Raw genomic sequence first — 17,332 nt, forward strand, 5'->3', positions numbered from 1 at the left:
AAAAATGAAGGTATAGTAGCGCTGTAAGTAACAAGATTGCTGAGTCAAGGAGATCTAGGGTCAAGTCCTCTTCTCTGTAAACAAAATGTGACTGAATCTTGCAGGAGATGGTGCAGTTTGACCTGCTGTTGTGATGCAAAGTGAGAACATTCCCTCAGGAGGTAAGTTAAAGAGCCATACTTTAGATTTTATAGCAGGCACATGGTCTTTTTAAATGTAAGAAAGGCCAGGAGTGCTCCCCAAGCTAGTGAACAAGACTCAGCAGCACCCTCTGGTGTCTGGGAAGGGGCAAGGGACCATTGGGAAGCTTTGAGTGGTTGCCAGATTCATAGTCTGTTGGGCTCCCTAAGACCATTACTTAATTGCCCCTCCATAGCCCTACGCACCAAACTAGATTACATGTTTCATAAGGGAAGAGACCTGAAAAATTCTGTATATAGCCTTGCGTATAATTAGTAGCACCCTTTATTCATAAAGATATACATGATTTCAGATTATGTCAACACAGTACTTAATCTGAACTCAACTGGTTAAAGGAAAGCACTTACCCAGAGAAATCAGCTGAATACTGTCCATAGTCAAAAATATAGACTCTTGCAATTTGGCACAAAGTGAGGTATCCCAATGCAAACACAAAGCAGAATCTGAAAGAAAATAAATACATTAGAAATTAATATTAGTGTCATTCTCCCCTGCAGCTACAAGATGTTATATTTAAAATGATGAAATACCAGCATTATGTATATCATATATAAATACTGTATATGATTATAATCAACTAACAGTTATTAGTTGATTATAATATATCAAAACTTCCAGAAGTTGATTTATTATTATTACAAAGTTTCTTATTCATTGAATTCCATGGGGTCTATGGCCTGCCCCTGGCCAAAAAAGGGATGAAATAAAGCACACGAGGAGCCACAAGTCTATACCTATAACATATATCTTTATAACTTAGGGCCCTATTTATTAACATTGGAGACAAACATCACCGGTAAAGTTGCCTACAGCAACCAATCAGCAATTAGATCTGAATGGTTGCCTACAAGTTAGAAAACAAAAGCAAAGATCTGATTGGTTGCTATGATGTTTGTTTCCAATGTTAACAAATACGCCCCCTAGTATAACTGCAGTGTAGGCCTGGTTGGGTGATGAGAATAGTTGAGAGGACTTATCTTGCATTTATCCCAACCTTGAACTAATGTTCCCATCATCCTCAGCCAGACTGGTTCAGGTGACATGACCCAGAGCTTTGTTTAGTCTCATGGCTCACAGAACTTATTTTTAACCAACAAAGAAGCACTGTCATTACTTTTATTAGAAACCACCCATCACCAGAAGTGACATGCAGATTTCAGCCAGACAACCCTTTATTAAATTTAATGACAGACTCTTTGGTGGAGATTGGGTTGAGAACACCCTGCGTGCCATCTGTCTTTGACAAAAGCTGCCCACAAATGATAAGATTCTCTGATTTGGTGAGGTCAGCAAACAAGAAGATCTTTTCCCGATATGCCCACCTAAGGAGGATGATATCAGATGTAATCATTGGACCCTAACAACTAGGATAATGGCTGTTGGGCAAGCACTGCATGCAGTTGTTGCAGCCTCAATCCGAAGAGAAAAACAGACCTGCCCCATTGACATCTGGACAATTTTCAGCCAGATATTGATTAAGTAGGCCAGGGTTGGACTGGGGGGTGCAGGGCCCACTGGGGCTACTGCCTCAGAGGCCCGGGGCCCCCGCCGCAGCCTTCACACCCCCTTCACAAACCCCGCAGGGGCCTCCACCCCCCTGTCCGACCCCCCAAGCACACATAATTTAAACTTACCTTCAGCGCATTGGGGGAGGGAGACCGGCAGTTCAGGGTAGCACCCTGTTGGAATCAGGTCTGAGCCGCCAGGGCTCACCAGGTTTTTTCCCAACCCTGAAGTAGGCCCATTGGAAAGCCCAACACATGCCCAGGTAAGGCTTAACTTAAGGCTTTGACCAAGGAACCCTGAACTCTTTCATATAAAGTGAAGGACAACAACACTGAGAAAAGAGTTTAAAAGCAAATCCACCCACCCACCCATGGGTTAAACACAGAGCTTACCCCAACTCCCATTTATAATAGCCATATTCTGTTTGCTTGTATCTTTATTGAGGCTTATGGAAATGACCTCTGAACAAGGCGAAGGCACGCACAATACAATTATAGCTTAATATAAGCCAGAATGATTTTAATGTATATTTGTCAAACTCAACGACTCCGAGATGCCATGGTAACCAGGCTTATTAGATCTGCCAACTCAATGTAATGAATCCCAGCAATGTGGATTCCACACGTTCTGCCATTGTTCCCTAATAGAAAAGCTGAAGCGGGTTTTTGCTCTATTTTCTATCCGGCACAAAGAGAATGTAAAAGAGAATAAGTGGGGCATTAATGCAGAGTTCCCCTGCACGGGTCTCATACAGGGTGCAGAAGAGACACCGATTGGCTGAGATCTCCAGTACAGGGAGGGCATGGATTTGGCATCTCGGTGTGGGACCAGGAGAAAGTATAAAGATAAGCATGGTGGCTGTCCTGTAACGTTCACAGTGAAAGATAAACTAAACAATAAACTAGAATATATGTGAGTCCATGGAATGCTCCCCTAGTGCCCTAGGGGCAGTTCAACTTCACCCAACATATCAGTTGCAAGTTGTATCCTGCAAAAAATGACTTTAATTGGTTTCTGTGTTCTATTTTTAAATTTTTAACTTTATGTTATAGAATGTCCTATTTCTAGCAACTCAGCAATTGGTCTTCCTTATTTATTTTTAATAGATTTTGTCCTCTTCTGACTTTTTCCAGCTTTCAAATTGGGGTCACTGACCCCCAGCAGCCAAAAAACTATTGCTCTGTGATGCTACAATGTTATTGTTATTTTTATTCCTTATCTTTCTGTTTAGTCCCTCTCCTATTCATATTCTGTCTCTCATTCAAACCACTACATGGTTGCTAGGGAAAACAAGACCCTAGCAACCAGATAGCTGCTGAAATTCCAAACTGGAAAGCTGCTGAACAAAAAGCCAAATAACTGAAACCATAAAAAATATAAAATGAAGACCGACTGCAAATTGTCTCAGGATATCAATGTCTATTTCACACTAAAAGTTAATTTAAACGTGAGCAACCCCTATATAAACTCTGCAACTTTCTAAACTGGTAACATTTGATACAGGAGTTGGTACATTTCAAGCAAGCTCACTAGGCACTGATATTATATATCAACTAATGTATCAAATGGAAATAGAAAGTCAATCATCTGGTTACAAAGCTGCTATTGGGGACCATGAAAGTGGAAAAACAAAAAAAATAGTTTCCAACCACATTATTTGTGGTTGAAAACGATACGTTTGTGAAGGCGCACCAGGCCTCACCAAAAAGGGTGAGAATTTCAGTGTTTAAAGAGTAAATGACAAACGACTATGCTTGATGGACGCTTAATTAAAACGACATGCTTTCTCAGGAATAAGAACACCCAGTGGGGGGCACTGACATGAAGTACCAGACTTCAGAGCTTCAGAGCTTTATCATTCTATTCCACATATTAATCTACATTCCTTACTAAACCACTCGGTCCTTTCAATGTCAATTTATGTCATCTACAATCATTCATTTATTCAAAATTTGTACCCACAGTGCAGGGAGCTGCCGTACATGAAACGACGAACACCAAAGGTTCCGTTAATTACAGGCAGCTTGTGTGAGATCTGTGGCTTTAGGTTTTTAGTGGAACTGTAACATTCCAGAAGACTAAGGAATCCTGCCGTATTTAGCCCAGATCTGGGAACTGTTAGCTTAGACTGCTCTCAGATGGCTCAGTGGTAGAAGGGAAGATGCAGGTTATTATAGGGCTAATGGGCTTTTCCCATGTTAGTTTATTTAGAGCAGCAAAACTAATAAGTGCGGTGTTGCATTCTGCACTGAAGCTGTCATTCTATCTATTCTTTGGGTTTTTCAAAACTCAGCATTTCCACAGAATCCACAGCTTTTGTCAATGGTTTGTCAAAGTTTCTTGCCCATAGATTGCCAAACTTCCCTCCAAGGAAGGCTCAGATCAAGGACCAATAAGCACGAGTGCTCAGGTCAATACTGCTCCAGCCTAGAATGTAGGTCATACATGAGTCCACATTTTTTGAGGTATCCAGGACACCCTTGGAACTACAGCAAGATGACTAGGGATGAGCAAACATTTCATCTTGTGTTCGGTTTACCCAAAAAAAACACAGTTTGTTGCGCCGGGAAAAAAACATGGACATTATTATTAGCCACCCCTTTCCTTCCACATCAATCAAAGCCCTCCCCTCGCTACCTAAGGAGCTGTCCAGAAGAAATTGGCAATATGGGAGCCTATTTTTACTATGAAGAACAGTTGTAACATAGTAGGAAGAAGCTTCTCTAACAGGGCAAGGCAATGTGGATGCTATGGCAGAGCTAAAAACACCTTAACCAACATTTAATTTCACCTTCCCATTCACAACAATGCAGTTTGGTGGCATTTCACCATTTAGAAAAATTGTTGCAGTTTCCTGAACATGATTGATATCATATATCTGTATCCACCAGATCTAGACTGGGATTCAAAATAGGCCCTGGTATTTCAATTACACAGAGGCCCAAACAGCCCCCGCCAGCCCAATAAATAGTGAGTGTCTGTGGCGTCTTATAGCAGCCCCTCTGGCATTTGCCAGAACCCACAGATTGCCAGTCCAGGCCTGGTATCCATTCCATATGTGTATGTACCTAGGGCAGATCCAGATATTAATCTACTAATCGTACTGCACAAGCCAATTAGGTAGATAATGGGGCTGCTGAGGGGTTGGAATTGCAACTTTCTTTTAACCCCCAGCCCACTAGCGAGGGTGCAGTTGGGGGCACTGGGAGTTGTAGTACAGCAATAGCTAAAAGGCCAGAGGTAGGATGTCCCTACTATAAATTCTGCACTAGTCTTGCAATGCTACATTTTCTAAATACCTCAAATGTTTTTTCAAATCTCTTTTCACGGTTTTCGCTGAGTTCCAATTACAGTGAGTTTTGCTCTGTAGGAAAAAAATTGAATTCCCCATTGATTTCAAGACAAGAGAATCTTTCTCTGTGCAGAAGAACAGAACGTGGCACGAAACAAATGGCGTTGTTACAGCACGAGGCGCAGTGTCGATATTTAGGGCGGCAGGAGAAAAACAAGAATAAGTGGGTTTCATATCACAGCAATGTTCCGCCTGAGCAGAAGTCAGATATAATAGGGCACTCCAGTTATCTGTGGGTCAGGGCAGGTCGGCACGCTGAACAGAGGGCATTCTGTAACAGAATAACATCCAACTCCCTGTATCCTGCAACAGAATAACGTCCAACTCCCTGTATCCTGCAACAGAATAACATCCAACTCCCTGTATCCTGCAACAGAATAACGTCCAACTCCCTGTATCCTGCAACAGAATAACATCCAACTCCCTGTATCCTGCAACAGAATAACATCCAACTCCCTGTATCCTGCAACAGAATAACGTCCAACTCCCTGTATCCTGCAACAGAATAACATCCAACTCCCTGTATCCTGCAACAGAATAACATCCAACTCCCTGTATCCTGCAACAGAATAACATCCAACTCCCTGTATCCTGCAACAGAATAACATCCAACTCCCTGTATCCTGCAACAGAATAACGTCCAACTCCCTGTATCCTGCAACAGAATAACGTCCAACTCCCAGTATCCTGCAACAGAATAACGTCCAACTCCCTGTATCCTGCAACAGAATAACGTCCAACTCCCTGTATCCTGCAACAGAATAACGTCCAACTCCCTGTATCCTGCAACAGAATAACGTCCAACTCCCTGTATCCTGCAACAGAATAACATCCAACTCCCTGTATCCTGCAACAGAATAACATCCAACTCCCTGTATCCTGCAACAGAATAACATCCAACTCCCTGTATCCTGCAACAGAATAACATCCAACTCCCTGTATCCTGCAACAGAATAACATCCAACTCCCTGTATCCTGCAACAGAATAACATCCAACTCCCTGTATCCTGCAACAGAATAACATCCAACTCCCTGTATCCTGCAACAGAATAACATCCAACTCCCTGTATCCTGCAACAGAATAACATCCAACTCCCTGTATCCTGCAATAGAATAACATCCAACTCCCTGTATCCTGCAACAGAATAAAATCCAACCATTAAAACGGCTTGCATTCTGGGAAAACATTAAATCTGGGGGGGGAAAAAAACGCAGCTTGCCTGAATAGGACTGCAACAAAACGGCATTGATTCCAGGAACCTGTAAAATCTGGGGAAATAAAAGCCGAGTTCAACTGTATTTGTAATATAATTAAATATATTAGTGCTGGGCACAAACACTATCTGTATTTGCCCCCATTAGCCCACAGTTCATATATGTAAGGGGCCTAGGGCACAATTCACTGCTTTTGGCCCAATAATAGCAGAATAAACTGTTACTCCCTGAGCATGGCCCTCTAAAGCCAGCCATACACCCACGATAATATCGTACGAAACCGAGACCGATATCGCAAAAGGCTGCAGATATTGGTTGACGTGTCAATCGGCCAGGTTAAAAGATTTTGATTGGGCGCCATTGAATGCACTCATGCAAAACCTACGTTCAGGGCTGAATTGGCAGAAGGAGGTAGAATTTCTATTGTTTCTACCCCCATATCTGACGATCCAGCCCTGAACATCAGTGGAGAGTGGGGACAATCTTTTGTGCGACCAATGGTCACACGAAAGATCAAAATTGCTACGTGTATGGCCACCATAAGTGCTAGCAATACACCTGGCCATGTCTATCACACAAAACCCATTTAATAATACAAAGAAATAAAAGGTTAACGTTTATCTGTTATGCAAATAATTGTTCTTGCCCCATGGATTGCAGGAGCCATCAGTACAATAGGGGGCTTGGGGCCTTTAGATTGATTCCGCAGGTTATGTAACTAAAACATCAGTTTGTTGATATAATCAATTGTAGCATACCGACGCCAGCCTGTGAATAGCGCTGACAACATCCATTGTACTTTCTTGTTTTCTCAAAAATGGAAAGGTTTCCCTTTAAATGTGGCCTTTTCTTGTACTGTAAATAGTAAATAATGTCGCCATGCTACCAACTGCCTGGCTTTGTATTCTCCGTACTCACTGCCATCCATTCATTCTTTCTCTTTGTGCTCTGGACTCTGTCTCCTACAAACCCATGGAGTGAATGCAGCGCCGTGGGGCATATTGTGATCATGTTTGCGCTGTCAGGTAGGGCAGGAGCCATTAACTCCCAGTCTGGCCAGCTTGGGGGCTTCTCAGGCTACTCTATTCCCTCTCAATGCTTGCAAGAAACATCCCAGTAACCATGGTGATTATCTTGTTGAAGAGATTTATATGAACAAAACGCTGTCATTTTTTCAGGTGCAAGAGCATCACAGCCATTTAATGAGGCTCCCCTGTTAAGTACGGCTATGGCAGCCACGTCTTCATTCCTAATTTATCCAAGAATATTCTGGCATTTAGCCGCCTGCAGTTATCTAGCAAATGTCTTCATCTAATTGCGGTTAAGGCAGGCTAGGTGCAGAGATGGCCCAAATCTGTGCCAGTAGAAACCATGCAGAGACTATTGGATGGCTAAACCATGGCATGCTGGCATAAGGAAAATGATAGACAAGATTTAATGCAAAGGATAGCCTGAAAAAAAAAAATGTTATTGCTCTTTTTATCACACAAGTTATTTACCCTTTAACCTAATGGCTGATACCTGGCAGGGCCAAATAATGTACTGAACTGACTTACCTTTCCCTGCCATGTGTACAGTAGCGTGAAGGGATGAAGTGTCCCTTGAACACTTTCCATGTTGGCACTGGCTCCTATCTGATGGGCACGGCTTTTTACTGCCCTTTGCACTCAGCCGGCATTCTGCGCAGGTAGCACTGCTGTTTGCATGCAACATATAGAAAAACTGAAGCATAGTTTGTTTGAACTCGTACAGAAAAGCTGTGTAATTAACACTAGAATGGAAAGAGGCCTTGGAGTGGGCCATTTTATGACCATAAAATAATGGGAACATCAAAGGGTGAGGGCCACAAGAATATGCCCTCTCTGTCTAAAACTGGCCCATTGGCTAACCATCTAATCTGTGTGACAGACAATAGGGCACGGCCTTTCTTTCCCGGCTGATATGAAAACACTTGCCTCTAATGAGGCTCAGTTTAGAGCCCTGGGCATTGTGACTGAGTGCTGGTATCACTGTCCTGCCCAAGTCGCCCAAGCATTGATTTTTTAGCAGAGTAAAACAGGTTCTCTTGCAGTATTTCCCTGTTACAGATCTAATAAATGGTAGTGATGGTCCCCATCCCAAGGCAAGCAGAAGTATACACATTACTGACAGTGTAGGAAACTATCATGCCTTTGGGGTGGGGAAAAGACTGCTATAGTTAATAACCCGTGCCCCCCCCCCATCAGGTAACAGTGAGTGACAAACATCTCATAGTTCCAGGTTCCAAAAGCAGCTGCCTGTCATTATGTCATTACGTGTCCTTAGTTCCAGCCTCCCCCGGGAATACCAGCATTTAGCTGCAATGTGTGCAAATGCACAATCACCGGTGGTACCAAGGGACAAGGACAGATCTGTCAATTTGCTGTTCTTTCCCAAGGTTACCGAGCCCTGCTTCTAACCCATGGGAATTGACCAATTCTTGCATCCCCTAAGGAACCACTTATCTAGCACAGAAAATCTAACATAAGTAATAAAAGGGTAACGGCACAGAAGCGTTACTGCCTGACCCGCCACACCATGGTCACTTTTTTTTTTATCTAGCTGGCCAATATGTTCTATATTCATAAGTCTGAAGTTGCTGAACTACCACTCTCAAAATTCCACAAAGCCAGTAGGATTATTTTATAATTGAATAATATAAACTACAGTCACCCATAATTAATCCACCATTACTTTGTTCCAATTAATTACTGGACACTGCATAATTTATGGCAGTTATTTGGGTTAGTTTTTACCCTGCCCAATATAATTCCATCTGAATTAATCACTTTACATCCAGTACAATCATTTTTATAAAGTTAAATCGACTGCAGGATTGTACCAGTGGTTAACCAGTTGTAATATCACCTTAAAGGAACAGTAACACCAAAAAATGAGAGAGCTTTAAAGTAATAAAAATATAATGCACTGTTGCCCTGCACTGGTAAAACTGGGGTGTTTGCTACAGTAACCCTACTATAGTTTATATAATAAGCTGCTGTGTAGCCACGGGGGCAGCCATTCAAGCTGGAAAAAAGGAGAAAAGGCACAGGTTACATAGCAGATAACAGATAACAGATAAGCTCTGTAGAATACAATAGTGTTTTATCTGTTATCTGCTATGTGCCTGTGCCTTTTCTCCTTTGAATGGCTGCCTCCATGGCTACATAGCAGCTTATTTATATAAATTATAGTAGACCTTTTGAAGTAAACACACAACTTTTACCAGTGCAGGGCAGCAGCACATTATATTTTAGTTACTTTTATACACTTTCATTTTTTGGTGTTACTGTTCCTTTAATGCTACTGCATGGGGGAGTACATATGTATGGGGGGGGGGTGAGATGGGTTTGATGCAGTCAGCTAGATATGTTAGAACAGACAACTTTACAATGAGCTTTTCTAGCACTTTAGCTGTCCGGGCATATTGAAAGTTGTAGTTCAGCAGCAGATGGAGAGCTGCAGGGTACAGGTAGAGACTGCCATGGGAATATCAGACTGCTGACAATTTCCTTAGATATGCTGCTTAATCAAACCAGTCACGCCGTGCCACTTGGCATTTCAAAGTCTATCTGCCCAAGCAGCCTAGGGCAGGAATTGGTCCCTGGCTTGCAGAGGGCACACACTGCCCGAGGTACAGACTCTGCACTAAAGACAAGCTTGTCATTTACCATAACCTTTCCTCGTCAGATCTCCTTGGGCACTTTCCTAAATCTCTGTGTTACTGCTGTGCGGCTGCAAAGGCCTGTGTTTTATTTATAGAGATCGTGTAGGAAATCTTTGGGCTGCTTGTAAGACTGGCACCTTTCAAAGGCTTTTATAGTTCTGCAGAGCCTTGCTGCAAAGCCTCTGTCATTTTACTGAGTGGTTTAGTTGTACAGGAGGGGCTCTGAGAACAGAAGGCATTTTATAAAGCCAGCATTTGTACAAGCACCCAGGGTAAATAGCACCCTGTCACCCTGTGTGAAAAAGTGTGGTGCCTAAACGCCTACTGACAGTTTAAAAAGCAGTGCACAAAGTTGATAAAAAATATAACTTTTACCCAGACTGACAATCTGTGGATTCTGTGGGCCTGACAGAGGCCCAAACAGCCCTCACCACCCCAATAAATAGTGACTGTCTATGGCAGGGGTCTTTAAACTTTTTAAATGGGGGTCCCTCAGACTGTTGGTCGGTCAGACTATAGTTAGTCCTCAAACTACAGAACGTCCATGCCCCTGCTGCTTCCTCACCCCTGGCTACTACCTGTCTGCCTCAGTGTGGTCCTCGCCCCAGTGTGTCACTGTGTCCCACCAGCCGAACCTAATAACACCAGGGGTGAGGATGCAGCCTGGACAGGAGCCGATTAAACGACCTTGGGGAGCCGTATCCGGTCTGCGGGCTGTAGTTTGAGGACCCCTGGTCTATAGCACCTTACAGCAGCCCCTCTGGCATTTGCCAGAATCCACAGATTGCCAGCCCGGTCTGCTCCTGACCCACCCATCTGTGACATCACCAGAGGGGCAGGCAGGGGCAAATATATAATAATATCGAGTTTGGCCCACTACTCACCCACAACCTTTTAAAGACATGCTTTGCCTACCAAAACCTACCCGACCTGTGGGTTTCTATCTAGCGCCACTCCAACCATAAAGAGTCAGTGCTTAATCACTAGCTACTGATGTACTGTACAGCACTGTATAGAGACAACAAAGACACTTTAGACAAACTAATGTGTTTGTGTTGTATCCATCATTTTTGTAATAATGCAACCCCCCCAGAGTGCAGAACACATATTTTATTAACTGGGTGATCTGTTCTTTTAATGATCTTTGTTTTTATTTTTTTTTTTTTTAATTAATTTTTTTTTTTTTTATCCACATGGATTAAATAGGTGAATAAAACCCAATCCCTTTGCATAGGGTAGGCCAATAACAGAGAGGGGCTGCTTTTAATTAAATTCATAGCTCAATATTAAAGCGTGCAAGAGGTGCAGATTAGTGGCTCTCATGTGAGAGGCAGCCCCTCTTCAATGTAAAGCAATGCCAGCACTCCTCTAACTGCTCTACACGCTAATAAATCTTATTGTATAGCAGCAAAACTGCTGAGCCAAATGAATGATTAACTCTCATCAGCTGTTTGCTCCCACAGCTACCAAAGGCGCTTTGTAAATACATGCAGTTTGCTATAGTTCTGCATAAATAGGTCCCTGGGAAAAGGCATTTTATGGCCCCCTATTCCATAAGGCTGAGTAATTACTGTACAACTGTACAACAGACATGCCAAGAGCATTATTGTATCTTTCATTCTGTTAGTTAATTTCATCCATAGTAAAAGGGTTAAAAAGGCAGCAAGAGGAGGGGACTGGGATTTATTACAGAACAAAATAAATTTGACTTTTGTTCAATAAATACCCAACATTTCAGCTAAACTGGAGAAAGAAACATAGACAGTTGGAATATATGAGTGATTGGGATATAAACATTATAAAGACTGTGTACATAAGAAAGTCAACAGCAATAGATGGAAGTTAGAGGTGATTAAATAAAACACATGTAGCACCAGTAAAGGAACAATGTCGCAGCCCCAGGGGAAGGTACAAAGTGGCAGTTAGGAGAAGATCATTACAGTTTCCCTTTACAGTGAACAGATGAGTGGGTGATTGCCCCTTTGCCAAGGAACCATATAGCAGTACGTGTATCTTTAAGGCTGTCCAGCTCCAAATATAACTATGGGGCTGATTGATATACATAGACACAAATAATAGGCAATTATAGTTTTGAACAATCTTATACAAGTTGGCAACTGCATTTGGTAAACAGAAACTACTAATCCCTCTGTACTGTAAGTTTGAAATTAGGGTCACTAGTGAATCAGACAGTTTGACCAGCATTCCTATGAGCTAAACAGGCTTGAATGCCAACAATGAGCTCTTTTCAACATGCACATACAGAACCAATTTACTGGACAGGGGGACATTGAGATCAGAACTCTGTTGGGTCCAAGGTGCCCCAGGCCACTTTTTTGACTGCACAGTATACACAGCCATGAATATCTGGGGAGTTTATTTACATACATAAGTGCTATATAGCACAAGTGCAGTTGCCAATAGCAACCAATGGCAGCAGCACTGGGGCAATTTAGCACCTAGGTTCCTAAATCAGTCCCAGGGCGTATATGTGCCCAAGAAATGGATAAAAGGCTTGCACCTGTGGTGCTGAGAATCTGGAAAGGAATTCCATAGGAAGGTTGGGCTGCACTCACAATACAGAACTCAGTAGGATGTACAGTCTAATAAAAAAATGCTGCAATAAAAACCAAAGCGTTGGGCCGCCTGGATTCATAGCCGCCATGTCTGTATTATTATTATTATGGAGAGTTCATTTAATTCCACTTCCTGGCATTTATCTTCACAGAAGGGTGCCGAGTCCCGCAGGGGTGCACTCACATTCAGTTCCAGACACGGGAAATAAACATGGAAAGAGAATGATTCATTCTCCTATAATGATAACCTTCTGTACAGACTAAAGAGACCCGGAGAGGAAAAACATCACAGGGACACCCAGTCACTTCTAATACCCAAACAAAAATACCACTGTCTATAAGAATTATATATTTTTCCTAAACTCCCATGTAATGAGTGACCGTCTAAGTCTGATACAGTAAGTAATTCATTTTAATAAAAAATAACTTGTTTTTCTGGGGAGTTGGGGTCTAGTAACCAGGAGCAACAGGTAGCAGCTGGAGTTGTACTGCAATAGAAACTGAAGGGCCATAATTTGGGCAGCGCAAATATAACGCATATCTCCCAAGTCTCCCCATTTTCACAGGACAGTCCCTCTTTTGACAGCTCAACCCACAGTCCCAGATTCATACTGAAAAGTCCCTCATTTCCCTTTGATCTCCTGCACCAAAGCTAAAAAAGATACAAATTTAATTGAAAGTAGCTTTTGGCAGAGAGCCCAGAAATCTTAACGACTGTCACCTGCACTTAGAAACATTGTTTCTTGCTTTTAATAAAATAAGTGGGCTTTTGGCAGAGAGCCCAGAAAGGTAAAAAGCCCCCCCCTGCACTGAGATACAAGTGTAACTAATAAACTAAAAAAAAAGTAAAAAAAATTCAAAAACCACAAATAAAAAATGAAGACCAATTGCAAATTGCAAAATGCAAAATTAAACCCAGGGAACAAAATACACAATAAAGGCCGTATTTCCATCACCATTCACGGGACAGGCGCAGTGCTCTCTCCGCTGATCCATCGGGGCTCTTGACTTATAAAATATTTGCCACTGGAAGCAAGTTGCTATTTTCATGTTTCATGTTGCAATTACCGCCCGGGCGGCACAGCGTTATCTACAAAATCGATTCGCTTTTGTGTAGTGTCATATTTTTTGCCATGGGACGCAGTCTTTCTGATAAGGGTCACAGCACACATATCTGCTGTTATGATTCTATTTGCCATGGCGCGGTCGTGCCGCTCTCCCTCTATTAGTTGTCCAGTTCAGCATTTCTATTACAAGCGGAAAAATAAATGAGACGAGCAGCAACCTTACCCTTTGCTGAGCGGAGAGAGAAAGAACTGGGGACAGTGTTATATGTAACATACATGCTGCATTTGTACATAAGGGATAGCAAGGAAAGGGATCTGGACCTGCCATGTCTTCCTATACATGTTATTAAGTAGAATATTTGGGATACACTGGGCCAGACTCAGAGCAATGACAAAAGCAACTTTATTATTGTCCACATTTACCCTTATGACATATTTTATATCATTTTGAATCATTTTTTAATTATTATGGCTATTATTACTTTTTTATTACTTATCATTCTATTTAGGTCCTATCCTATTCATATTCCAGTCTCTCGTTCAATCCAATCCCTGGTTGCTAGGGTAATTTGGACCCAAGCAACCAGATAGCTGCTGCAATTCCAAACTGGAGAGCTGCTGAACAAAAAGCTAAATAATTCAAAAGCCTTGAATAAAAAAAAAAGAAGACCAATTGCAATGATAACCATTGAGTCTATCTGGGCTGTACCTTGCACCACAATTTCTAAATAGATTGAAACACAGAGCACAGCCGCACTGATCTTGGGCAGGGGCACTAGTGGCAAAGGTTTGGGCCCAAAGGGGCACCGCATTGCACTGAAAGAGGATATATACACAAGTACGGAGGGAGATAATGGGCTATATATATTTATACATGAATGAAATGCTAAAGCTCCCTTCTGTGCATAGCTCCTCTCTATTAAAAGGCAAGCACACCATTAGCAGTATATTAGCAGAAGCCTGAGAATAAGATAACTCCCTGTCCCAGCCAATATACCATAAAAAAGACGGGCTTTGTTACATTCAGTCAGCCTGTCAGAGATTCTGAAGGGGAAAACAAAGAATGACAGCAGTTTCTTTGTCTGTGTGCCACTCGCCGTCTATTCCAGTCAGCCTCCTTGGGAGAGAATATCATGTTTTGTGACTAAAAGGAATGATTTGACACAGTTCTGGAGCAGTGAAGTCTTTGCGGTGGATATTGCCAAGCTGAGATAGCTGGTGGGGAACATGTCATTATATGCCAACCTTGTGCCCCTTCAATCCACCTGAAACCTTCTCACAGTTCCTTTCAGATCCCCAGCCAGAGACCAGATGGCAACGCTGGACCATATTCGGATCAGGAGCTTCCTTCAGACGCTGAATGTGCAATCAAAAGGAATTTGTGCTGTTCTGATGTGGGCAATAGGCAGTGGTTAGTTGGGCAGTCTGTGCGGGGCTGATTTTAGTGAACGGCAGAAACAGCACCAGCATAAAAGAAGCCCCTTGGGATGATAAATGATAAGGACATGTTATATGGTGGTACAATTAGGCCTCCAGTTGTGTAACTGCAACTTCTAGGAGTTCTGGGGCAGGGTGGACATCCTTGATATATGTTATATTCCCCCATTAGTAAGAGGGTCAGTCTTCCTGCATTCTGAGGGCCCATCTTTTGGGTATGGTCCTGAATCTACCCATAGTTGCTCAGCCTACGGCAATCAATATAATACACAAAATGACAAAAAAAGAGTCTCCAAGTCACCTGCAACTTATCTTGGTCAGTGACACAGAGCGGTAGCCAAGGGTGCCAGTGCCCATTGTACTTTGAGCAGCAGCAGGAGGGAATGGCATTAGATGGGTACAGTAAGAGCGAGACAGCAGTTCAGCATACCAAGGGCAATGAGTGCACAGAGCTGCTATAGGCTGGGAAATGTAAAGCAGTCTAGCCCATGCAAACAAATGAAATATGCACAGCACCTGGCAGCCATGTGAATGCAAAGCTGGACCTTGAACCTGGAACTAATGTGAAACAGCGACCGGCTGCTGTATATCTACATTTACAAATAGCTGAAAGCTATGTGGTCTCTACCCCTTCCTCTGTTTTACATTGCCAGTAAAAGCCGCCTGGCAGCCAGGAACAGCTGATAGAAAGCAATTTTGCTAAACGCCAGAGATTAAAATGAATTAAACTTTTAGTATAATAATTTAAATCAAATTACTGATTATTCTTCCCTTTCCAAATATTCCATCCTATAGTATAGTAGGTTTATCCCCCTTTTGTACTTGAACTAAATCCTATCAGCACCACCATTTACCTACTGAAATAAATCCAGATTCCAGCCAGTCAAAAAGAGCACCCCTGCCACCTCCCATTCAGTTCAGTAAGAGATTTTTTAACCAATGCAAACGTATTCCACAACACTGAACATTATAAGGGAGATTTATCTATTTCAAAAGTTGTCATTGTTATTATATGAGGTGCTACAATCAGGCCCAGACTGGCAATCTATGGGTTCTGGCAAATGCCAGAGGGGCTGTAAGATGCCATAGACAGTCACTATTTATTGGGCGGGTGGGGGGGGGGCAGTTTGGGCCTCTGTGTACTTGATATGCCGGGGCCTATTTTTAGTCTTAGTCCGGGCTTGGCTACAATGCTTCATTTAGCACAGTCCCTGCCCCACAGAGCTTACAATTAAATCACCGATACTTATAGGTAGACAAATCCAAGGTCACCCTGAGCCTTGTATAACAACCTAGTGTCTCACTTGCTGAGCAATTCCTGCCATACAGCTTTACTGGGCTTTCTCCAGCGCCACACACTTTTATTAGGCATTCTATCCAAATGTCACTTAAGCGAAGAAGCCATGGCGGAATGACTAACGTGCAGAATAAAAATGGAACTTGGGCCTGGGTATTCTGAGCATGGCAATGGCAGCAGCAGTGAATCACAGCCACCCGCACCTGTAATTCAGTCCTCGCTCACATCTTAACCGCCAGTTAATGATAACTAGCAAGCAATAAAATATAGAGGGTTTTATGGCAATTGCCTCTCTCCAGGCTTCACGCAACAGTTACCTAATTGTAATGTAATCTGCACGTAAACTGTGCGCCTCATAGGCAGAAGGGTGATGGAAGCAAAATAATGCAAAAAGGGAGAATTCTTAAATCATGTACAGACAGTAAAATAGGCAAAACAAGTCCTAGAGCACAAACATACGCTAAAAGTGAAGAAAATGGGCGATTTTATAGACATTATGATAGAAATGTATTCTATTTCGCTGCAGATTTGCATTATATGTAATGGATACCAGAAAGGCTGTCTTTGGCTGGGACAGGGCCCACTGCAGATCAGATTACCTGGGCCTTATTATTTATGAAATGTGGGCAGCCTGTGGGTGGGTGCTGGGAGTCACATAACTGAAGGACTGAATTTTGGACCAATAATAAGTTGCTATTGTCACCATCTTGCCTTACAAGAGCTCCTATTCTCCAGTCCAGAATGGTTATGTGTTTGAGAAACAATAAGTAGGATGAAAACAAATCACCATTATACAGAATAATAATAAAATGCTCCTCATCTCAAAGCCAAAAGCTGCATTTGGAGGAAGGGAGTGACTGGTCATTTCTCCTAGGGACTGAAGGGGGTTATAAGGATTGAGAACTGTCTGTACAGGCCACATAACATTGGTTTATCTTTTGGTTACTCCCCTTGACACCAAGATTGTTATAATCATGGGAACAGAAACATGAAACC

The 17,332-nt window shown here is 42.5% G+C and overlaps 1 protein-coding gene across 2 annotated transcripts in view; it reads right to left on the bottom strand.

The window, feature by feature from the left end:
- Positions 1–17,332, bottom strand: part of mboat2 (membrane bound O-acyltransferase domain containing 2) — a 93,725-nt gene that overhangs the window by 31,603 nt on the left and 44,790 nt on the right. For both annotated transcript variants that reach the window (NM_001102685.1, XM_018093749.2), the window contains 1 exon segment: positions 549–644. In NM_001102685.1, coding sequence (NP_001096155.1) covers positions 549–644 — 96 coding nt within the window.

This window comes from Xenopus tropicalis, chromosome 5, assembly GCF_000004195.4.
Source record: "Xenopus tropicalis strain Nigerian chromosome 5, UCB_Xtro_10.0, whole genome shotgun sequence".
Classification (NCBI taxonomy): domain Eukaryota; kingdom Metazoa; phylum Chordata; class Amphibia; order Anura; family Pipidae; genus Xenopus; species Xenopus tropicalis.